We start from the raw sequence: 25,159 nt of genomic DNA on the forward strand, positions 1-25,159 counted from the left end.
AGATTTTCCTATAGTCCATAAGAATTACTGATACAGCAAGATAAGAAAGTTCGAAAAATCTATTCTTTATTCAGAGCTAAATTCTATCGACTCACTGTCTTTTACTGTGTCACTCAACATCCATGACCTGAAAAATCTGCATCTAATTGTTTCTTGAGCCTGTTATCCAAAGGCTCACAAGGATTGATTCTACAGCAGACAACTCCCACTTAACAGTATCAAAAGCAGCGGAGAAAAGTTCGGGTCTGCAAAGTTACCTGTTGTGGCCCATGATTTCCCAAACTTTGTGCTTTATGAATGTGAATCATTGCTGATATAAGCTTACAAAGTCAGCACTTTATCGTCCACTTCCTCTATACTTGCCAACACACATATTAAGAAAAAAGGTGATTAGGCCACAGCTAAGGTACTGTGTGCAGTTCTGGTTTCCAGATTGTCGCAGGCATGCGACAGCACTGGACAGGAGACAGAGCAGATTTATCTGGATGTTGCCTGGGCTGGAGAGTTTCAGTTACAAAGAGAGATTGGATAGGACAAAGTGAGGACTGCAGATGCTGGAGATCAGAGTCAAAGAGTGTGGTGCTGGAAAAGCACAGTAGGTCAGGCAGCATCTGAGGAGCAGGAGAATCGACATTTTGGGCATAAGCCCTTCATCAGGAATGACTGGATAGACCAGAGATTATTTTCCTTAGAGCAGAGAAGACTCAGTGGGGAAGAGATGATTGAGATGTATAAACTTCTGAGGCTGGGTAGATAGGAAGAAACTTACTGTCCAGAATTGGACCCAAAAGAATAACCCTCTTAGGCAAAAGGCCAACAGGATGATAATTGCCTGATCCCCAGCATTAGCCAATACTACATGGATACAGAGGGAAACGAGGCAAGAATACCTTCTCTTTGTCCAGAAAAGAAGAAAAACTGAGTGAATAGTAGAGAGCTTGTCTGGGATTAGTGCAGAAAGTGGGTCAAGCGTGCAAGTCAGCTCCAAGTAAGCTGTTGTTTTGGTTAGTTTGTTTTCAGAACTGAAAAAAAAGGGACTGCAATCTCTCTGCAGCACTAGAAACAGTGATTAAAAGTCCAAAAAGCATATCCACTCAGTGTTATCAAATATTTAAAGTTTGAAATGCTCCCTGCTAACTACTGTTGACGTCCAAATCAGTTCAAAGGGTTTGACAGCATCAACATTTGATTCCCTCCCTTGCTCTGCCTGGTTACCTACTCAGTTCTCCAGATCTAACAAAAAAGAAAAGGCACCTGGAGTTAGAGTGATATAAAATTCCCAATATCCAATCAACAGTCTAATATGCACAGGGCCTGGTATTCAGTTCCATTGCAGTCAATGAATTTAAAGAGCAGGCATGGTGTAAGAGAGTTGGTCAATTCAATACGACCCATTTGGAAGCACCATTTAAGTTGCTTTTCTATGCCCAGTGCCAAATATTTGCCTTAGGTGGATATGCACCTTGGGTAAGCTGGAATTAGGATTTGATGAAGGACAAATTGGCATCTGGCCTCAGCAATGTACAGTTGTCTGTATGTGCCCAGGTGGTGACCAAATGCAGATGTGTCTTCCACAAAGTCAAAACTAGAAGCTCATGCCGGGGTCCTGCCCAGATTGAAGAAGTTATGGGGATCTTAAAATGTCACAATGATGCATATATTAACTGATCCTCTTCCTATTTCCACTCCCTGCACCCCCATTGCTCACCCAGTCCATAAGGTTTTCAGGACTTAGGCGTCTTTGCTGTTTACCAAGCTATGGCCGTGGTTCGATTCTCGACTCACTGGACAAGAGCCTAGCAGAGGTAGGGATGTGGTGGGTGGCAATCCCAGAGGAAAATGTACTCTTTATTAAATCTATGATAAGTCAGCGCTTCAAATTACAAAATGTAACCAGATATATGTTCTAGTTTGATCCAATAGACTTTGCTGGAAATAAAGCAATATGGAGACGCCATTCAACAGCTACAAGCTATACTTATCTGCCACATAGATTGTTTAAATCAAGTGGGTCCTGACCTGTGGATGTAGGCTGGAGGCATGGAGGATGGGAGGGAATTGGATTGGCGGGGCAATGAATTCCCACCTTTAGTCTATTGGGAGTGACAAAAGCTATCTTTTCAGCATTACTCAAAAGCCAATCTGCTCCATTAAACATCAAAGTGTGCACAGATTGGGGACATGACCAGGACAGGTTTCCCCATTCAGGCTAAGGCCCTGAAATGATATGAAGGAAGCAAGCCAGATAATCTTCAATGTCTCTTTTAAATTCACCATTGGCCATCAATCCCATTCTGCCAGCCCACCTCTCCTGAGCTGCACAGATCAGGTAGTAAAAAAGGGTGATGGCTCTTGAAAAGTGTAAAGATCTTCAAGCTGGAAATTCCCCTGCAGTTCCTCTCCTACAGCAGACAGTCCATGAGGAGACCACCTTCTACAAGGTTGTGTTTTCAACATCTGCGTAGCTGGGAACAGAAATAGTTCTACCTTGCATTTCTTATTTCACACATCTTGCCTGCCACCTCTAATGGCTGTACGTCTCATTCACCTAAATCACATCAACGGCTCTAAATTATATACCACATTAGGCCCTGTTAACATGTTGCCATTAATTATAATGCCATCCTCTCTTCCTTTTCTGAGATAATAGCCAAGAAATATCAATGAAACTTCAGAATGCCTGCATTGTTTAACGGTTGTAAAACTGTAGTCGTAGTTGAGGGAAACAATCGTCATTTCAATCTTCTCAAGGGTCTCTGGAGAATATTGTAAATGGAGTTTATCAGCTATCAGAACATAATCTCTGAACCAAACCTGCCAACACTTGGATGGCAATAAATCACTTCATAAAATAGTCCAGATATAAGCATTACTGAAGCAAACTTAACATCTAAGACAATTAATAAAGGACACGTCTCTACATTTAGCTGAGTTTAATTCCAATTTCAGATGTTATGAAGGTCAACCACAACTCAACTGGCAATGGGCCATCTAGATTGTTAAAAGAAGCCAAGATTGGATCGAAGAAGCTTATTCTTCATTAATTTGTAGGTTACCACTGGCAGTTATTGCCCCATCCCTAATTAGCATTGAGAAGGTGGTGAACTGCCTCCTTGACAATTAAATAACACAATGTGTTATCTTGGAAAGCAGTTAAGAGTAACTGCTGAGGTTCTGGAGTCACATAGGCCAGATTGGGGAAGGACAGCAGATTAACTTCCTGAAAACGCACAATTGAACTAGCAGATTCAATAACATATCATAATCTGGGAACCAAATTGGGCAGTATTTAATGAAGATAGTAGGCGTCTCCCTCACTGGCAGGAAGACTGGCGAGAGGCCCAGGTATCCTCCTCTGTGGAAATCCTGCTGAATTAAGTATTAATCAAGCCACCAGTTGGCTATCCCTCATGACCGAGAACACCAGGGCTACAGTTTCTGCCCGACAAGAATTGTTGAGCACCTCAGAAACCAAACAGGCGCCTTATGTATTTTCAACATAACCACTCCTTACCTATGTAACCTAAGCCCCTATTCACAAAGCAAAGTGTACTGAATGCTTTATTAACTGCTGCTTTAATCTCTTCTGCCACTTTCAATGACCAGTGCATGCGTGCCCATTTACAAGGCACAAATCAGGTGATGGAATAATCCCCACTTGGTGGAAAAAGTGCAGCTCCAATAATTCTCAAAAGGCTTGATACCATCCAGGAAAAAGTATTCTGCTTCAGCGCTACATCCACAAACATTCACTCCCTCTACCATTGAAGCTCAGTAGCAACAGCATGTACTATCGACAAAATGCAGAGCAGAAATTCACCAAGGATCCCTAGACAGCACCTTCCAAAACCATGACTACTTTCATCTAGGTCAGAAGTCACATGACACAAGGTTATACTCCAACAGATTTATTTGAAATCACAAGTCTTTGGAGCACCAACCTTTCATCAGGTGGGCTTCCCCTGATGAAGGAGCAGCGCTACAAAAGCTTGTGATCTCAAATAAACCTGCTGGACTATAACCTGGTGCCATGTGACTTCTGACCTTGTCCACCCCAGTCCACATCTCCACATCTTCACTCCCACCTAAGAGGACAAGGACAGCAAATACAGTGGAACACCCATCCACCTGCAGGTTCCCCTGCAGGGTGAACTACAAAGTGATGTGAGTGCAGGTTTGAGTGCAACTTCCAGACTCATATTGAAAACTCATTGGTTGCAAGTGTAGAATTTAACACAGAATCACAGAATTGTTACAGCACAGGAGGATCATTCAGTCCATCAGGCCTGCATCAGCATTTCAAATGAGTATCATTACCTCGTGTTATGTTTGATTTCACCCAATTTTATAAAACTTATTTAAAGAAAATCCTGGTTGTTTATCATGTAGAGCCAGCAGAGAATCCTATAGCCCAGACTGATTCAGGTCCTCCTGCACACAAAGCCTCTTTAGGTAACCCTGCCTTCCCCCCCAAGGACATTGTACTCTCCTCTCCAACATCCATGCAGCTGCAGAGGCAAAGACATCTAAAACATCATCGTCACACGTTGGATATGGGCTGCTGATGAGAACCCCTTTGGCGTTCCTCCTTCTCCCTCTTTATTTGACTTAGTTTTCTCTCTCCACAGATGCTGCCAGATCTGCTGAGTTTCTCCAGAAATATCTGTTTTTGAGTATTTATGCTTTTTACATTGACTGACAACATTACATGCTTGCTCTGCAAACATACAACAGACTTCCTGTCAGTAGCATCCATCTCGAACTCTATCTTCGATTGCAGAGAAGTTGAACAGTGCCTACAAAATGGGTGTTATAATAACCAATTTCTCCTCCACTGTGTAATTACATTTTGAATCCACATTTACTTGAAAGAATGTTGCTCTACCTAACAAGCAAAATCATTGCTCCCACAATAGTGTTTCAAAGAGTTGATGCAGCTTTTAACAAATACTTTATGGTAGGAATGAACAGAAATAGTGAAAAATGAATCTTATTGTTACGCTAAGAAAATAAGCAAACCTTGGCAGGTTTCACTATACATGGGCAGATAAACTTGGCGCAATTACAATTACAACGCCATGAGTGCTAAGACAATGGGTTTCATAGATTGCTGAAGCATCCACACATGTCTAGGCTCTGAGAGATGAAAGTGTTAGATTCTGCAAGCTGTTCATGTGGTAACACTGAAGGGCATTCAGTGAAGAGTCTTGCTATTCAGATTTGTATATCAGGAAATTGGGAGGGTGCTACCCATGCCATTTCCTTCCTAACACTCCAACCGGAAGACAAAGTTCCACATCTCTTGGGCACACTCTCTGGACTTGCACATAAGGAGTGGCACTGAGTGAGAAAACGAAGCAGCTCAACGACTCATGGAGCGGGTAACTGCCAACTCTATCTTAAAGGGATAGAAAAGTGATTGCTGCAACATGGAGATAAAACTTGCAAGGTTAGGTGGATCAGCATTGCATAGGAAGATACAAATTTGTCAAAGTTCAAACCTGACTCTAACTTGCTAACTTACCTTTTTAAGGGAGGCATACTGGGTCAGGATAGTTGTCACATGTGACCAATTCAGTCTCAGGAGGCCATTGGGTCCATAACTTATTTTTTAAGACAATCGTGTGCTTCATTTTTAGCTGAATTGGAAAATATGTCAGATATATGGAAGCAAGGATATCCAGACTAATAAGGTAAGTGCACTGTTCCTGAAAGGAACATTCATATACCATTCAGTTTAGAGAGTCTCCACATGATTGCATGTCCATGATCATCCAAGTCTCACTACCTATTTTTAGTCAATCAGTAAACTAACTTATAAAAATCAATTTATCCATATTCTCCACATTGCCCAGTCTCTCACCTGTAAAGACATTCCTATCCCATGATATCCAATTTAGCCACCATGTTCTTAGACATCTCTCATCCTTCATAAGGCATTAATGAGGGCACTGGATGACTATTTGGATAGGTAAACACTGTCCCCATGACCTGTCCTACCTGCCTATCTTCCTTTCCACCTATCCACTCCACCCTCCTCTCTGACTTATCATCTTCATCCCCCACCCCCAACCACCCATTGTACTCTTTGCTACCTTCCCCCACCCTCCTCCCTGACCTATCACCTTCATCCCCACTCCCATTCACCCATTGTACTCTATGCTACTTTCTCCCCACCCCCACCTTCCTCTCATTTATCTCTCCACCCTTCAGGCACTCTGCCTGTATTCCTGATGAAGGGCTTTTGCCCGAAACGCCGATTTTACTGTCCTCGGATATTGCCTGAACTGCTGTGCTCTTCCAGCGCTACTAATCCATGACTATTTGGATAGAAGTGTGTTTAAGGATATGGGGAGAAGGCAGAAGATTGGCATTAGGGTTTACAATTAGAGGAGGCATGATGGGCTAAGTGGCCTCCTTCTGCTCATAAGCTCTTAAAACCATCCATATATTGTATTTTGAATTCTTCCAGCCTAATTGTACCTTCTGCTTCTAGGTTTAATTATGGGCAATTATAAAGGACCCAGGGTTATCCAAAAGTCCAAAGAAGAGCCCTGAAACTGGCAGCTCCACTGCTAACCATTTTATCTGTAATACAATGCATCTTCACTGTGGTATCCAGGGGACAATTATAAATGGTACCCTTTGGTTACCAAGCCTACAAGCCATTATAGCGTAGGAATTACAGTGACTGATATTTCATCATAATCTGCACTGTAGAACCAATAATGACAAACAAAATTGCATTTATATAAGCACCTTATTACATTCTCAGTGCTTAGAATTAAAGAATAATATAAAACAGAAAAAGGCCATTGAATCTGACATGCCTTTGCCAGAGCTTTGAAAGAATTATCCAATTAATTTTCATATCCTCTCTGGTTCTTTTGTTGATTATTTAGATCTGTTCCCCTTCTAGCATTGGAGATTGCTTTTTGGAGACTAAGAAAAGAAAAAAACTCTTATGATTTTGCGTGCCTCGACCAACACTCATTTTGTTAACTTTGTTCTGAGAACCCAGTCTTTCCAATCACTCTAAAAAACTGAGTACCTTGATCTCTGGTAACATTCAAGTAAATCCTTCAGTATCCTCTCCAAAGTCTTGACATCCGTCCTCAATCTAGGATTGATCATAATACTCCAGCTAAAGCCGTTTTTAGCATAAGAAGTGAACATCCTCAATGTTTGACAAAGATTTTGTGTCAACAAACATGAGAACTAAAACACAGCACTATCTCACAATCTTAAGTGATAGAATATTGCCCAAGGATGCTCAAAGATCTCAATCCACTTCTATAAGTATACTTTTGAAACTTATTTGTACAATTTGTGCCTCAGTTAACAAAGCACAATTGCCTGACAATGATTAACTGCCTCAATAATTGTTCTCATAGTTCTTGTGGTGGGACTCAAGCCAAACAACTCAAAGAGAAGGGGAGCCTACAGATGGTGGAATCTGTACCATAATGAAAAATGGTGGTGGTCACAAAGGTCAGGCAGCATCCAGAGAGAGAGAGAGACAGACAGACAGAGAGCAAGCTAATGTTTCGCGTCTAGATGACTAATGAAGAATTACCTAGACTCAAAACTGTAGCTTGCTTTTTCTCCATGGATGCTGCCTGACCCGCTGTGATCTCCAGCATTTTTTGTTTTCAACTCTAAAAGAAAGCTATCACAACTGAGTTCAGTTGACAGATTGAGACATAACATGTCCAATATCAAAATCAATGAATTCAAAGTTACATCACCTCAGGCTTGGCTCTAACAGTATGATTTACTGACAAAAATATTAAGCAATTGTGCATCAAACACAGGGAAATAAAACCTTGCCTTTGATTCCCTTTCGACTAAGACTGAACTTGATCTCTAACCCTATTGAAAATTTATTATGACTAATTTATTCCATTGCTTTACAATGCAGGGAGGTGTGAGATGATTCATTTTGCTAGGAAGAATGAGGAAGGACAATATAAAATAAAAGATACAACTCTAAAAGGATTGCAGGAGTATGTGAGCCTGGGGTAAGTATGGACAAACCATTGAAGGTGGTCAGGCAGGGTGAGAAAATCATTAATAAAACATACAACATTTTAGGTTTTACAAAAAGACACAGAATATAACAGAAGATATAAACATATGCAATGCTGGTTCAGTCATAATTGGAGCAACATGCCCAGTCCTGATGCTATACTTTACAAAGATGTAAAGTTCTTGTAGGGGTTTCAGAAAAGGTTCTGAAAATTATTTCCAATTCAGAAAAGCAATGAGGCATTTCTGTTACATAGATAGATTGGAGAAGCTGGGACTATTCTCTGTGTAGGAGGCAGGTTTTAAGGAAGGTTGATAAGAGGTATTCAAATCAAATGGGATCTGGATGGAGTGGTTAGGGAGAAACTGTTTCCATTGGCAGAAGGTTTGACAGTCAAAAGACAACAATTTAAGGTGATCTGTAAAGAAGCAATGGCGTTACGCAGATAACCTTTTTCCACATCGTGATTGCATTGACTGAGAGGGTGAAGGCAGATTTAATCCTGATTTTCAAAAGGGAATTAGACAATTATCAGAGGAGAAAAAAAATTCGTGACTGTGGAAAAAAGGGGCAGGGGACTAGGAGAAGTTGAATTGTTCTTGCTAAGTGCCAGCACAGATATGATGTGTCATATTCCCTCTGTCTTTGGTGTAACCATTCTCTGTTTCCATGGTCTCATGACACTGATGTTTTTGACAGAGGCAACTGCAAATTTATACACCTGCAATGCATAAATACCAAACGGACTCCAAATACGTGAACACATAATCACGGTTGACACTCCCAGAGTGCTGCATAGACAGAGGCATTGTCTTTTGTATGTGATGTTAAAGTGAAACCCCCAGCTACCTCTCAGGTGTTGGAAAAGATCTGATGAAGTTAGTTGAAAAGGAGTGTCCTGGACAATCTGCCGTACACTACCAAAGTTTATTGACCGGCCATTCATTATATTGTTCCTGGTAGGACTTGTTATGCTCAAATTTATAGCAGTGCTTAGATAATTTTTAATCTGTGTAGTTAGAATATGCCATTGCTAGCAAGGCAAAACAATATAACCAAGCACTACATTTTTTGTTTGTTTTTAAGTTAAGAGTGCCTTCCCATTTACATGTTCTGTTCTCGTGCTTTACAAACTTCCAGTCCTTCATTCTAAATTCTCATTTTCTGATCTGTCCACCTCTCCATTATCATTTAGTCCTTCTGCTAGCTTGTGTTGATACTAATACAAAAAGTGTACATTATATATATAAATTTTTTTAAAATGTATTTAAGGAAAAGTTAGGCAAGCAGCTGAGAGAAAAGGGAATTGGAGAAGCCTCTGCTTGTAAAGGAACCTTTTCATCAGCTAAGAGGCAGCTGGAGTTTCAGTTTAGCATCTCATTCAAAAGCTATTGCCTCTGACTATGCAGCACTCTCTTCGAACTGCATTGCAAGTGTCAACCGAAATTATATGTTCACTTATTTGGAGTCAGGCTGGCACTTACATCCCCTAAGAATAGATTTAGATGAGAAAAGATGGGAGGAAATCGGAGCATGCATTGGATGGGCCGACAAACCTATTTCTGCGAAATGTAACCAGTATAAGCCTATGTATCCCTCCATCTAAATCTCCTCATTGTTCCCTCCATCCCACCTTACATACATCTCCCAATCATTGTTCTTTCCTTTATTATGTTTCTTTCATCTTCCCTATATCTGCCCACCAATAGTCCACCTTCTTCTTAAAATGGATTGGATTAGCCTGGCCATGCAGAACCAAGTTTAAAGGCAAGACCAGGAAGAAATTTTGAAATTAGGGAGTCACATCACAACCAACTAATCTTGCTGGATGTGGGCGATCACCAGAAATGGCCACCACTGCCTAGATTAGAGTGGTGCTGGAAAAGCACAGCAGGTCAGACAGCATCCGAGGAGCAGGAAAGTTTACATTTTGGGCAAAAGCCCTTCATGATGAAGAGTTTTTTCTCAAAACGTCAATTTTCCTGCTCCTCGGATGCTGCTTGACCTGCTGTGCTTTTCCAGCACCACTCTAATCTAGACTCTGATCTCCAGCATCTGCAGTACTCACTTTTGCCTAGAAATGGCCACCAGTCCACCAATGACAGATAACCAGTCTGAATCATTAATTGCACAACTATGGATAGATTAGAGAGAATAACATAGGACTCAGAGCAGGAATAGGCAATATAGCCCCTTGAGAATGCTCCACCATTTAATACAGTCATGGCTGATCTGCTCTTAGTCTCAATCCTACTTTCTTGCCCACTCCCATAATCCTTTGACTCTTTACCAATTAAAAGTCTATCTTCTCCTTGAATTTATTCAGTTCCTCAGCATTCTTCACACCCTACAGTAATGAATTCTACAGATTCATGGCCCTTTGAGAGAAGCAATTCCTCCTCAACTCTGCTTTACCTCTGAATCTCCTCAGCCTAAAACTAGATAGTCCCAGAATGGCAAATATCCACTTTACTTCTACTTTGTCAATCTCCTTTAGCATCTTATATACTTCAATTAGATCTCGTCTCATAAAATCTCAGAAGAATAGGCCTCAACTTCTCAATCTTCCCTCATTTTTCTCATCATGCCACTGGGAGTTTCCTGCAGCTAGTGGGCCTAGCCTTGACAGCAAAGCCAAAATGTTACCCGCAAATGTCTGGGTGGCACCTGGTTGGGAGCCTAAGAAGGCCTCCATGTGCTTAGCCCTTTGCTGAAGCAGCTGATATCACCAGGCCACAGGTTGACTTATGGAGGGATTCCAAGCAACAGTGGACAGAAGATTGAGCCCTCTTTAGATGATTCCTCTTACTCGCTGTCAGCAGCATCCCACTGGGGATATGTACTCAAACTTGTTTGCTGCCCTTAAATGGACAACACTCCTGTCAGCCAGTTCCTACTTGATGACCTCCAAGAAGATCTCCTTACTGGGTGTACTGCCATCAAGTGAAATGTCAGTAAATGGAAATGATCCGAGCCTGCATCTTTCGTAAAGGGGACAAGATTTTAACTCTATACAATTTGTTTGTTGTGACTCAGGTTTGGATGACTGTATTGTGCAATAGATTTATTTCTACGCTCAAGGCAGGCAAGGTTTTACTGTCCTTTCAGACTGATTCATTGCAATGCAAAAATCACCTTGGAGCAACAGACCCTACAGTCCTTGTTAAGCTCTTTCCAATGGCTCACTTGATGGAAGCCAGAAGTAACTGAGTAAACAAGGAACATCACAGGTCCAACTCCTGGTCTATGATGTTCAGTTCATCTTTAGTCACGTTAAAAAAATGTTATGAGTTTGACACTTTTCATTTTACACCAGAAATAACACTTAAAAGGAAACGCTAATTTTAACTGCTTGAGAACACAGTGTTGGTTGGTCGAACTATGGTTGGCATGGAAAAGCAGCAGGATTTGTTAACTGTCAATGCTGGCCAGCTGATTAGTTTCAAATCAGACAGGTCAAGGTAGCCTCCACTTTGTAAGGATTTGTTATGGGGAGTGCAGCATAGATTCACAGTGTTCAGAACCTTTTCTCAATAAAAAGAGGTGCAATATATACACACACAGACTTTTTATCCACACAGAATAGGATACTGCAGTGAATATATGTGTCTTCTAGCACAGACTAAGGAAATGCATTGTGGGGCTAACTGATAGTCTTAAAATGGTTTCCGGAGTATGTCCGAACACCAGCTGCACTACTGAGAAATGTTGTCCGATGGCAGAATTACATCTAATGCTGGGCCTCATGATCAGAGTTTTGCAAATACGGGCTGGTTGTGTATGATCAACATATTTCATGTTGTTTAGTCTAGTTAGCTTGATGAATTGTGGGGAAACTGCTAAACATGATCTTTAATGAGGTTAGAAGGAGGCACGTAGAACAAGGTGATGGAGAAATGTCAGCATAGTGTTGTGACAAAGAAATCATGTTTAACCCATTTATTGGAACACTTTAGAGAAGTAACATGCACGATTGAGAAAAAGACACATGGAAACCGACTTTATTTGGATTTCTAGAAGGCACTTGGTAAGGTGTAATATTAAGGTTTTTTTGCCATGGGAAGTAACATGTTAGTACAGATAGAAGAGTGACCGGTTTATAGAAAGAGAATAAGCAAAAATAAGTCTTTTTCTGATTGGCAGAATGTAAGAAATGGAGTTCTTTAGGGGCCTGTGCTAGGGTCCTCAGCTTTTTGAAATTCATTTCATTTACTGATATGAGGGAAGGAAAACATCGCAGCTAAAATTATTGATGACAGAGAGAGATAGATGGGGTGTTGTAAGGAAGGTATAAAGAAGTTTTTATAAAGAAGATGTTTGCAGACTGGCACAAATGTGTTGACTGAGTATGCAATAAACTTGTAGATAAGGTATGATGTTGGAAAATGGAAGGTTATTCAATTTGGCAGGACAAATAAAAAATGTAGTGCCTTACTTTAAATACAGAATAATAACAGAATTCTAAGGTTCGTGGAATTCAGGTATTGTTGTACGTAGTCACAAAACATTATTCATATATAACAAGACATTTTGAAGGTTAATGAAATGCACTCCATTATTATGAGGGGAATTGAATGTAGAAGTAAGGACATTACACTGTAATTATGCACAAAGCATTGGTGAGACCACACCCTCAATACCCTGAGCCATTTGGTCTGTTTATTTAAGGCATTGGAGATGGTTCAGAATAGAATAACCTTCATTGTCACATGCAGTCGAAAGAGTGCAGTGAAAAGCTTGTAATGTCGCCTCTTGGCACCATCTTAGGTTCAGGGTACCTAGGCACAGGTACATTAAGTGTTGTCACAAAATTGAAACAATCAAATAAAAATAAACTAAAATGGGAATGCAGAGTTTGAAAAGTCCAGAATGAGAATAAAAAGTATCCTTAAAGTACTCAAGTTATAGTCCTTTCTCAATGAGTCTGTGTCCATCAGGTTTCAGCACACTGCCTACACATGCAGGCCTCCCTCCCAGACTCACCTCCAGGATTCATCCCCACGGCCAGCCTGGGCTTGTCCTGCTCCCACTCTGGGCTCCGGCTGTAACTCATGTCTGGGACTCGGCCTGGGCTCACTGTACTCCTCGCTCCAGGCTCTAGCTGTGACTTGTCAGGGACTTGGCCTACGCTCGCTCTGCTCCTGCTCCAGGCTCCGGCTGTGACTCACTTCCAGGACTCGGCCTCATGCTTGGTCTGCTCCTTGCTCCAGGCCCCGACCCAGGATTCGGGTCCAGCCAGGTCTCGGATTCCGTTTTCTATTCCTTCCAGATAGGGTACTTTAAGAAGTTAAAGGTTGGGTGTGTAAGGGAGGAAAAACTGCATCAAGAGGAAAACAAAGAAAGGAAAAGAAGCTGGTGAGCAGAGGAGTTTCGGCTGGAGCGTCTTATTCCACCATTATCTTAACCGGAAAAAGGAAAATTACTAGATTGATACCTGAAATGAGCTGGTTGACTTATGAGTAAAGAAGAGTGAAGGGGGCCTTAGTTGAAGTGTATAAGATCCTGAATGCACTTAATGAGGTGGATGTGGAAATGATATGTTCTCTTCTGGTGAATCCAGAACTAGGGGAAACCATTCAACAATTTCAGGGTCACCTTGTTCAGACTGATATGAGGGAATTTTTATTTTCTCTCAGAGGGTTGTGTAGTTCTGGAACTCTGCCTCAGAAAGCACTGGAGGCAGGGTCTTTGAATATTTTTAATTAGGAGGTGGGTACATTCTTGCAAGGCAAAGAAATCAAAGGTAATTGAGGTTAGATGGGGACATGGAATTCAAAACACAAATAAATCAGTGTGATGTTATTGATCGTGGAACTGGCTCCACAAGCCAAGTGGCCTACTTCAGCACTTAAACTGTATGTTCAGATGTTCTTCGAAATAAAAATTGATCCATTTCAATTTCAATTACCCCCAAATTATTCAAATGCAACTTAAACTTCTCATTTTTTAAACTTCTTTTGTTCAGGATTGGGGCAATGACCTTGATATTGCAGCTAGAATGGCCTTTGCCTAAGAAAAATGAAAATGATAGATTATCCCACATTTTCATTGTAATGGTGAACGGTTTCCATTTTCCCATTTGCTATCCAGCTGAACTATGTCTGTTTCAATTATCACAGCAGCCTGATAGCTCTCCGCACATTAGCCAGCAAAGAAAAATTGCAGTAGTCCACAGACGTAAAGGGCAATCCACCACAGTACTTCGCAATGTAATTTCCTGATTTTCTTTTTGTTGTCCTCAATATAAATGTATGAAGTTGAGTGTGTTGGACTATCTATGATTACAGAAAAATACCAGTAAAACTTGGTTACATCATGCCATTGCAGGATGCAATGAATACCATCTTGACATGGGGAGTGAGGGGGGGGGGCGGGGGGCGGTGCAGTCATTAGCCAATATCACTAGACTATCCTGGAAGTGTGCAGAATAGATGTGCAGCAGAAGGACATCTCACCATTGCCATTTAAAGAATGGTCAACAAGTTGCAGGTTGGTTGCTAGGTACTCTCTGCTGCCTGTTTTATAGGTTATGGAACTGCTTTGTACTTTGCTGAGTTGTTTAAAGTTGGTGAAGTCTGGACAAAGTCGTGCTGCACTTAAAGCAAGGTCTTGGTTGTATATGTGAGAGTTTAAGGCAGACTGCTGATTCCCAGTCAGTGTGCCATAATTGCCGTGCCCTTTGAGCTTTAACATGAGCAGGAGAAGCAGCACAGGTAGTACATAAGAAAATATACTATTCATGCTATGAGAAAGGTTTATGATAATTATTATCATTTGAAATTTAGATTTCAAAATAAAAATAAATGAAGGAAATATGCTTTTCAGAAAGTCATTTCTAACAGTGTACGAAAGACAGTCTTTCCAAGAATGTATTAAGCCAAATGATGAGGTTAACAAGGCTGGGAACTAATTGCCGAATATTTATAAAGTGGAGTTTCATGATCCACAAAAACAAATGTCGAAGAGCCAGAGCAGGTTAAGATCTTTAGAAGTAAAATTGTACCAGCAGAATGGCAGAGTTTTTTGTTTAGTTTGTACAAGTTTCCAGAATATAAGAGGTGGAAAAAAGCCTCCAGGCAAACAGATTTAGAAAGAGGTCTCCAAGCTTTCAGAGCTGAATCTAAGTCTTCAGCTGTTTCAGTATTACATCAGGAGGCTTAAATTACTGTATAACTCTGTATTCATATGTCTCTGGGAGAAATGGAGTGAGCTATATTATTAACTCAGTTGAGTAATAAATCTTAAAGTGAAAACAGGAGACATACTTTACATAGGTTTGAATATCTGTAAAGAACATTGCTGAGGAAAAGACTGAATGATTTCAGATAGTCACATATATAAAGTTTTGTATAACTTGTTGGCTTTCATTAAAAGTAAATTGGCAGCTCACAGTGTCCAGCTTTACTAGACCTTCACATTCCCACATCTGTGCCTAACCAAGAGAATGTTCTTCGGATGTTAAAAAAGGCAGAAGGATAGGGTTGTAGTAGAGGGGTTTTGGAGTGGGGTAAATGCAGGAGATGCATGCTTACACAATCTGCATCATGTGTGAGATTGATTACTGCATAACAGTAAGTTAACCTATGAATCTGAAGTATGATATGAGATTATTGGCATTGGGGAGTGGGAGGGTAGAAACAATGACCTTCAGCAGCCCTGGAGAAAGTAGTGGTGAGCTTACATTTTTAACTACTGTAACTTATTTGCTATAGTCTGATCCATAATGTCATTAGAAAGGGAGTTCTGGGATTTTGATCCAAAGATACTTAAGGAAAGGCAATGTATTTGCCAAACCTGGATGAAAGGTTGCTTGGAAGGGAGCTTGCAGGTGGTGACATTCATATTAATCTGCTGCCCCTGTCTGTCTGGATATAGTAGCCAGGAGTTTCAAAGGTGTTGTTTAAAGAGAGTTGAGAATTTCTGCAGTGCATCTAGTAGATGGTACACACTGCTGCTACTCAGTGTCAGCGGTGAGGGAGTGGATGTTTATGGATGTGGTACCAATCAAGCGGGCTGTTTTGTTTTGGATGATGTCAAGCTTCTATAGTGTTCTTAGATCTGCAGTCAGCCAGGCAAGTGGGGAGTATTCCATCACACTGCTGTTTCATCCTTATAGATGGTGGACAGACTTTGGGGAGTCTGAGTTCCTAGAATGAGGATTCCTAGTATCTGACTTGATGTTGCATCCAAGGTACTTAAACAGCTAGTCCAGTTTATTTTCTGATCAATGGCGACCCTGAAAATGTTGATAGTTGGGGATTCAATTACAGTCATGCCATTAAATGTCAACTGGTGTTGGTTAGATGCTCTATTATTGAAGCTAGTCATTGCCTGCATGTGCATGGCGCGAATATTACTTGGCACTTGTCATTCCAAAACTTGGATATTGCATTTGGACATGGACTGGTACTTAACATTGTGCATCATCAGCAAACATCCCCACTGACTTTATGATGAAAGGATGGTCATGTATGAAGCAGCTAAAGATGGTTGGGTCAAGAATACTATCCTGAAGAGCTCCTGAGGAGATGCCCAGGAGTTGAGATGACTGACCTCCAAAACTACAAGGATATTTCTTTGTGCTACATATGACACTAACCAGTGGTGTTTTCCTCCGGACTACAATTGATTCCGGTTTCAATAGGGTTCCTTCATGCCACACTCAGTCTAATGTGGCCTTGATGTGAAGGGTGGTCACTCTCACCTCACCTCTGGAATTCAGCTCTTTTGTCCAAATTTGATCAAGTCTGTAATGAAGTTGGGAGCTGAGTGACCCTGGCAGAACCCAAACTGGGCATTACTGAGCAGGTCTTTGCTGAGCAAGTGCCACTTGATAGCACTGTTGATGTCTCCTTCCAATAATTTACTGATGATTGAAAGTAAACTGATGAGGCAGTAATCAGCCAGTTTGTATTTCTCCTGATCTCTATGCACTGGATGTACTCAGGTAATACTCCACATTATCAGGTAAATGCTATTGTCGTAGATGTCCTGGAACAGCTAGGCTAAGAGAGCAGCAAGTTCTGGAGCACAAGTCTTTACTATCATTGCCAGAATATTGTCAAAGACCATGGCTTTTGCAGTATCCAGTGCCTTCAGCTGTTTTTTAGTATCATATGGAGTGAATGGAATTGGCTGAAGACTGGTATCTCGGACACTGGGGACCTCAGAAGGAGACCAAGATGGATCAGCACTTTGGTTGAAAATTATGGCCAATGCTTCAACATTATTCTTAACAATGATGTACTGGGCTTTCCCCAGATTGAGGGTGGGCATATTTGTGGGGCTTCCTCCTCCAATGAGTTGCTTGACTGTCCACCAGTATTCATGATGGATGTGGCACAACTGCGAATCTTGGAGCTGATCCATCGGTTGTAGAATTGCTTAATGCTGTCTATCACTTGTTGCTTATGCTTTTTAGCATTCAAGTAGTCATGTTTACCAGCTTCACCAGATTGAAGGAGGCAAGAAAGGAAGCGGGGGGGGGGGGGGGGGGGGGGGGGGGGGGGGGGTGGCATTTGTGATTGAGGAAGACATTACTGATGTAACTGGGGAATATATATATTTCTGAAAAATTATCCAATTAAAGTATGTGGATAGAAATTACAAATAAGAAAGGAAAGATCACATTGATGGGATCATACTATAGGCCCCCCACTAATAAGAGGGAAATTGAGAAACAAATATGTAGGGAGATCTCAGATATATGTCAGTATAACAAGGTTGTAACAATGGGGGATATTAATTTTCCAAACATTGCCTGGGGCTTACATAATGGGACCTGATCTAATGTATCCCAGAATGCTGTGGGAAGTAAGCAAGGAAATTATGAGACCTTTTGCAGAAATATTTGCATCATCTATAACTATGGGTGAAGTGCCTGATGAACTGGAGAGTGGCTAATATTGCAGCTTTGTTTAAGAAAGGTAGTAAGGAAAAACCAGGAAACTATAGACCTGTGAGTCTGACTTGAGTTGTGGGTAAGTTGTTGGAAATGATTATAAAGATAAGATTTAAGGACATCATGGACAAAGAGGCAAAAATTGCTTAGGGACAGTCAGCAGGGTTTTGTGTGATGAAAATAACGTCTCACAAACTTGACTGAGTGTTTTGAGGAGATTACCAAGAAGGTTGGTAAAACATTTGACAAGGTTCTGCATGATAGACTAATTAGTAAAGTTAGGTCACATGGGATTCACGGTGACCTCGCCAATTGGATACATAATTAGCTTATTGGCAGGAGGCAGACAGTAACAGTTTCAATTGGAGGCCTATGACAATTAGTGTTCCACAGGGGTCAGTTCTGGGTCCTCTTTTGTTTGACATTTATATAAATGATTTGGATGAGAGTATAGAAGGCATGGTTAGTAAATTTGCGGATGAAACATTGCAGACAGTGAAGAAGGTTTTCTAGGTTTACAAATGGATCTTGATCAAATGGGTCAATGGGCTGTAAAATGGCCAATGGAGTTCAATCTGGATCAATGCAAAACAAGGGTAGGGCTGATACGATTAATGGTAGGGCCTTGGGTAGTATTGAAGAACAGTGAGACCTGGGGGTACAGGTACATAATCCTTTAAAGTTTGCATTAAGTTTAGATGATTTGGATGTGAACATAGGGAGTATAGTTAGTAAGTTTGCAGGTGACATTAACATTGGAGGTGTAAAGGACAGCGAAGAAGGTTACCTCAATGTACAATGGGATCTTGATCAGATGGGCCAATGGACCAAGGAGTGGCAGATAGAGTTTAATTTAAATAAATGTGAGGTGCTGCATTTTGAAAAGACAAATCAAGGCAGGACTTGTACACTTAATGGTAAGGTCTTGGGGAGTGTTGCTGAACAAAAAGACCTTGGAATTCAGGTTCATAATTTCTTGAAAGTCAAGTCACAGGTAGATAGAATAGTGAAAAAGGTATTTGGTATGCTTTCCTTTACTGTTCAGAGCATTGAGCATAGGAATGGAGAGGTCATGTTGTACCTGTACAGGATATCGATTCGGCCACTTTTGGAATATTGTATGCAGTTCTGGTCTCCCTCCTATCAGAAGGATGTTGTGAAACTTGAAAGAGTTCAGGAAAGATTTGCAAGGATGTTGCCAGAGTTGGAGGGTTTGAGCTATAGGGCAGGGCTAATAGAGTCATAGAATCATAGATTCATAGAGATGTACAGCACAGTAACAGACCCTTTGGTCCTGGGGTTGTTTTCCCTGGAGTTTCAGAGGCTGAGGGGTGACCTTATAGAGGTTTATAAAATCATGAGGGGAATAGACAGGGTAAATAGACAAGGTCATTTCCCTGGGGTGAGGGAGTTCAGAACTAGAGGGCATAGATTTAGGGTGAGAGAGGAAAAAAAGTAAAGGGACCTAAGGGGCAACATTTTCATATCGAGGGTGGTGCATGTATGTGTTTAAAAATGGATCAGTATCTCTTGACTACTCTGAACTTCTAACAGCACAGTAGCGATCTTCACATGGCCACACTATTAAATCTAACTCTATGTCTTTAAGTTCCCATTTCCCTCTAACCACTTGTTAGAGTTTCTTGGCTCGCTGTGGACACAGGCCATTTCTCATCCTGTCCACTTCTAAAACCAAGGCCTGTAAAGTATCTGAAAATTCAGGACCTTACTCCTTGCTATGCTGAGCTAGCGTCATTCGAGGCAGCTTATGCAAGAAAGTGTTTACTGCAGCTAGTATACACTTTGTCTTTAAGGAGATACAGACTAGATTTGTGTGATGCTAGCCTAGCTTTAACCTGGACCTCTTGCTGAGGTCAGTACTGGGCTGCATTCCACTATTGGTAAAAACAATAACTGCAGATGCTGGAAACCAGATTCTGGATCAGTGGTGCTGGAAGAGCACAGCAATTCAGGCAGCATCCAACGAGCAGCAAAATCGACGTTTTTGGGCAAAAGCCCTTCATCAGGAATGCATTCCACTATTATTTAAATTAGCAAGCAGCAATAAGTTTGCATGCTGACTAGAACACTTTGAACAGGAGCAATAGTGATTGTAACAAAATAAGGTAAGCGGACCTCATGGAATATAAGTTCCCTGATTGGGGATGGTAACTTGGTCCAATTAAAGAGTCCTAGCTGATAGATATAAACAGGAGTGTTTTGATTTAATCCCTGCCCTCCCCTTCACTATTTGATCATACAGCATTGCCCTTTAATGTGAAGGGCACTGCTTGTCACAGGCCATTTGGGTGTTTCTTTTCTTCCTGGTGGTGGAAATTGAATAAAGATTTGTACACCTTGTGTCTTTCATTGTGTCTCACACCTGCACACACACAACATGGGTGCGGAGGGAAATAAGTGTGTGGGGTAAAAAAGACACAAGTGTCAGACATCAAAAAAAAAAGAACGGGAGTGTCAGGGGTTCTGTTTACTCTGACAGCTGGCTCTGAGGGAGCTGGATCAGTGTCAACGACTCTCCTCATGTAAATAAAGGGTGACGTCGTGATGGGATATTGGCCTCTGTGAAAGAAAAAAAAAGAAAGGATTGGATAAATTTCAAATAGATTATTTAAAATTATTTGAGGGTGCCTCACACAAAAGAAAATGAACTGGAAAGAGTGGGTTCAGATGCCAGGAAGTAATTCTTTTCATCAAGAATTGTCTGTCATTTTCTAGAATATACTGCCAAAATGTGAACTCAGAAAGTCGTTCCTGTAGACACTTGATGTGTGATGAGACATTTCCAATTATAGAGGGTAGGCTGTGGGTTATTTGTGATTCTGAGGAGATTTGGACATCTGATAAATCCTTGAGCCTGGTTTGATTACTCTGGTGAATCATATAAACTTCCTAGAGCTATTCCTGGACTAAGCAGAGATTATTGTTTCCTCTTCTGTGTCTAGCCTTCCTAGTGATTATGTGGTACGGACAGGGTGAACGATGTATATAGTTGTATTGTTGTCTTATTGCAATGATCTTAATAAATTAAATGATCATTATTTATCTTTCTTTGTGAATTTGTCTGTTTTTCCCATACATCTAGTTCAGAAGCACTCAATTTGGTGAGTGTGCCCTTTTAAACCAATGTTTACTATATTCCTTAAAGCTTTATTGACATTGGGCTGCCCAGATCAGAAAGCTCTCTGTTTCAGATTGTACCTTGTCATCTGATCTCAGTTTATGTGAGAAGCTGTCTCATGCAATTGACCTCAACTTCACTAGTTTGGGGAAATAGAGGGGGAAGTCAGCCGGAAAGCTATCAAGTTGCTCCTGCTCTAAAAAATGGGCGTCTCGAATGATCTTCCAATATTGTTGAAATTGACAGATATTTGTTAGGCAAAGATATCAAGTGATAGAAATCAAAGCGGGACAGATGGGACTGGGGATACGGATAAATAGCAAACTCACTAAATGACAGATGATGCTCAAGGAGCTGAATGATATATGTAGTGCTGTTTCTGTGTGGAAATTGAACAAGAGCTGAATTGAAATGTTAAGCCTATTTGAAGAACCTGGCGAATGTCTGGAGAAAGACATGAGGACAGTGAATACATTTGGAACTGTGCTCAAGAGAAAAAAGGATCAGAAATTAAAATTATGCAAAAGAAAAACATAAATGAAGCCATAAAAAATTGAACCTGAATTTACACATTTGTAAGTTGATAGTAATAGTATTAATTTTCAAATCTGTAATTTCACTAAAGGTTCTGCTTCAAGCAGCCCTTTTCCAATGAATGAGCAACCCTTACATTTTCTCATCAAGGAAGAATTCTTCATCTGTGAATTCAAGGAGTGGAACTACTTCCAGTGTTTTTTCTGACTCAGCATTCTCTACTTGTCAAATACTTTGGGATATTTCTGACAATAAAAGTTCAGTCTGGAATCAGCGTTGGAAATTTGGCACTTTGCGAGCATCCTGACCCAGGTGATATTGAAGTTAAATATTTAATATGTGTCATTTGGCCATTTTAGTTTAACTTGCAGGAAGAAAAATAATACTTTCATCACAACATCCTAAATGTATCTTTCATTACTCTTGATGCTGTGTCCCTAATTGTACAGTCACAGTTTAATTTGAAGTACAATTCTAGATTCCATCAGAGGAAAGAGTGTGAAATTAATCTACATCAGTAGCATGAATTGGGCTCAAAGTGAATTGGCGACGGTTTTAAACTCCATCTGATTTTCTTTACCATTCAAGTCAACAAAATGTATAACAGAGCATGACATGAAATGGATTATTAATTCACTATTGATGAAGACTATTTATATCCCAAGTTTTTTATATCAGTTACTACCACATTTGACTTCTCAGGAATTCTTTTCTTTTTCGGAGATGGAAGAACCCAATCTTCCCCAGATTTTCCTGATCATGACATGTAGAAAGCCTAATCATTTTTATTCATCTTTGGGGAAGCAGTATGTTATTTTATCAGTGAACACTTAACTTCCATGTTTTCACTCAAAAGTCAAACTAAATGATGTCTTATTTGTAATACTTGTTTCTTGGTTGTTTCTTTGAATAACAAAATTAAAATACAATGCAGTTCAACAGCTATGTTATACTGTGACAGCATCAATGCTTTACAATGGGCTTCGCAGCTGAGTAAACACTTGCATTGACATTAGAACAGAAAAATACTCCCAATTACTGCAGTTTCTCTCTATAATCTCTCAATCACTGCCCGTCAGCTTCGTTCCCTGTAATCTCTTTCAATTTGGTAGTCTCACCCTCATATGAATTTCCTCTGTCAACTATTTTAATGCAGGTATTAGCTCATGAAGCCAAATCCGACATTGAAGTAGCAAGTAAAGCAGCATTATATAATAGTATCAAACAATCATCCATTAATTTCTAGGATCATATTGACTGCAATGTTGAACTTTCACATCTTACAGATAGACTGACCATGGTGTGAACATGCTACCAATCATTATATTATAATATACACACATCCAACACTGAAGAGCAGTTAACCATTTACTTTCCAACAGTAGGTGACAATTCGCACCCTCATTTATTAGAATCATAGAACCTGTGAGTCACAAAAGAAGGTCATTTGACCCATTCTGCCCATGCTAGTCGATGAAGAGCTAGCCAGCCTAATCTCAACTTCCTGTACTTGGTCCATAGCCCTGAACTTTATGGGCTTTTCGAATACATATTCCAAGTCCTTTTTAAATGTGATAAGACTTATCTCGGCTACCACCCTTTCAAACAGGGAATTTCAGGTCCCATTATCTTCACATAATCATACTGAGAATCAGGTAAAGGGAGGAGGACCATAATGTCCTTCAGTGTGAGCAGCATACAAAAAGCACATACAAATGACATGCTAACATTTTCATGATGCTGTGAAGGGAAAATTGTTGGCACAAACAGAGGCTACTTGGCCATAATGTCTATGCCAGGTCTTTGAAAGAGCTGCACCATGTTCTTTCACCCCGGAATTCTTGTATATGCCCTACTATTTCATTGTAGAAGTTTTATCCTTTCAAGTAATTTATCCAAGAACTTGCTGCAAGGATATAAAGAGTTCCTTTCTTTATTGCCTGTCATCTCTAACCTGTTTCCTTTGGTTTCTGCCCCCATCCCGCCAACACTTTCTCTACTTTGCGAAAACATTTCATCAGTTGGAACAGCCCATTTTAAATCGCTGTTGGACTTTTCTAAATCCAATACACACCGTCACATTTCCATGCTGCAAAAATATCACGGGCAGGGGTTTGGCGACCAAACTTGAAGGGTGACCGTGTCCCTTTGAGCGAACCAATGAAAGAGGATCTAGTGACATCTCATTAACCTACAAGGGGCTATATGAGAGCAGGAAGGAATGAAAGGATTCTCATGGTATCATAGTCACCGATTTGACTTCCCGTTTATTCGTTTCCAAAGCAAACTCCTCACTTTTAACACATTTAAAACACACACACACACCAAATACAGCTGCCACAAATTGAATTTACCCTGGCTCAGAAACGTTAGCGTGAAAGACGCCATTAGCTACAATTAGGTTCGAACAGAGAGGAAACAAAATGTTTCATTAAACAGAGATTTTAAAAGACGTTTTAGAGAAAACAAATCATAATTGTGCCTAACTGTAGACTCAACAAGATGGAACACGATAGCAGCACAATCGAAATCAATTTACGCTTTTTAGAGTATAAAGTGACATTTCTTCACAAATTTTTAAAAAAGACAACTGTTCTTACTTGTGGTGTTGTATTTAACCCCATTGAAATACTCGGGGCAAGGTCTCGCTACAAGCTGTCCTGCTCGTGTCCTCGGCCAGCAAGTTCCTATCTGATCGGTTGTCGAATTACAGTAAATACCTTGGGGAAAAAAGTTATGAAAATATAGAATTAAAATAAGAAACGGTAGCGGGAAGGAAGAAAAACAAACAATTAAACATATACTAAAAATGCACAGGTCTACAATGTTTTATACTGTCCTACCAGTGAGGTCCACAATCGGGATAGGGTCAGGTTCATAGAAATGGTCCTGGAAGAAGTCTATCAGGCTGCAGTTGGGATCAAACTCGTCGATGATAATCTGAAATATTGTCGAGTCCATGTTGCACGTTGTGCCGGTGTGTGTACTATGCACTGTCTCTCGGTGCTGCTATTATAGCGGCTCTCTCTCTCCCTTCCCTGAGATGTGCTCCTTGGTTTAAAACCTCACCTCTTCTTTAGATTCGTTCCACCCCTGTGGCCAATGGGAACGCAGCAGCTGCCCACGCCTGATCAAATGTATCAATGATTTAAATGGTTTGCTCTGTATTCCGGCGACTTCCCCACTTATTCATAATGTTATTCTTTCCATCTCAATCCTTAGTCGCTGTTCCGTCTATATTCACCTGTCTGTATGCCAATCTGTTTCCTCTTGCCGTATCGATCGCTCTGACTCCATCCCTTTCAATTTCCCCTCTGTCAGCGCCCCTCTCTCCATGCCTCAAACTGTTTATTTATCCTTCCGTCCGTCTTGGGTTGTTCTCCACATTCCATCTCTTCATCTTTATTTTGTCTTTCTCCCTCATTTTATTTTGCAATTTATTTCAGGTTATTTCAATTTATTGGTCCTGCCTATGTTTATAACTCCTAGCTGTTCAGTTATTATTTCTGCTGCTTTTGCTTATTTTCTCCGTCTCTTGCTCCTTCTCTGCTTCTCA

General features: G+C 40.6%; 1 protein-coding gene across 2 annotated transcripts in view; it reads right to left on the bottom strand.

Annotated features, from left to right (window-relative positions):
• The window catches only part of LOC122548922 (corticotropin-releasing hormone receptor 2-like), a 203,352-nt gene that overhangs the window by 132,726 nt on the left and 45,467 nt on the right, over positions 1-25,159 (bottom strand). Inside the window, exons 1-2 of one of the 2 annotated variants that reach the window (XM_043687904.2) lie at positions 24,447-24,700; positions 24,204-24,323 (exon numbers count right to left, since the gene is read on the bottom strand). In XM_043687904.2, coding sequence (XP_043543839.1) covers positions 24,204-24,323; positions 24,447-24,564 — 238 coding nt within the window. In that variant the 5' untranslated portion in view covers positions 24,565-24,700. Of the gene's footprint in view, positions 1-24,203; positions 24,324-24,446; positions 24,701-25,159 lie in introns of those variants that run through there. The other variant, XM_043687903.2, reaches the window with a different exon arrangement.

This window comes from Chiloscyllium plagiosum, unplaced genomic scaffold (genome assembly GCF_037043375.1).
Source record: "Chiloscyllium plagiosum isolate Xiang-an unplaced genomic scaffold, Cpla_swu_hap1 HiC_scaffold_4, whole genome shotgun sequence".
Classification (NCBI taxonomy): Eukaryota; Metazoa; Chordata; class Chondrichthyes; order Orectolobiformes; family Hemiscylliidae; genus Chiloscyllium; species Chiloscyllium plagiosum.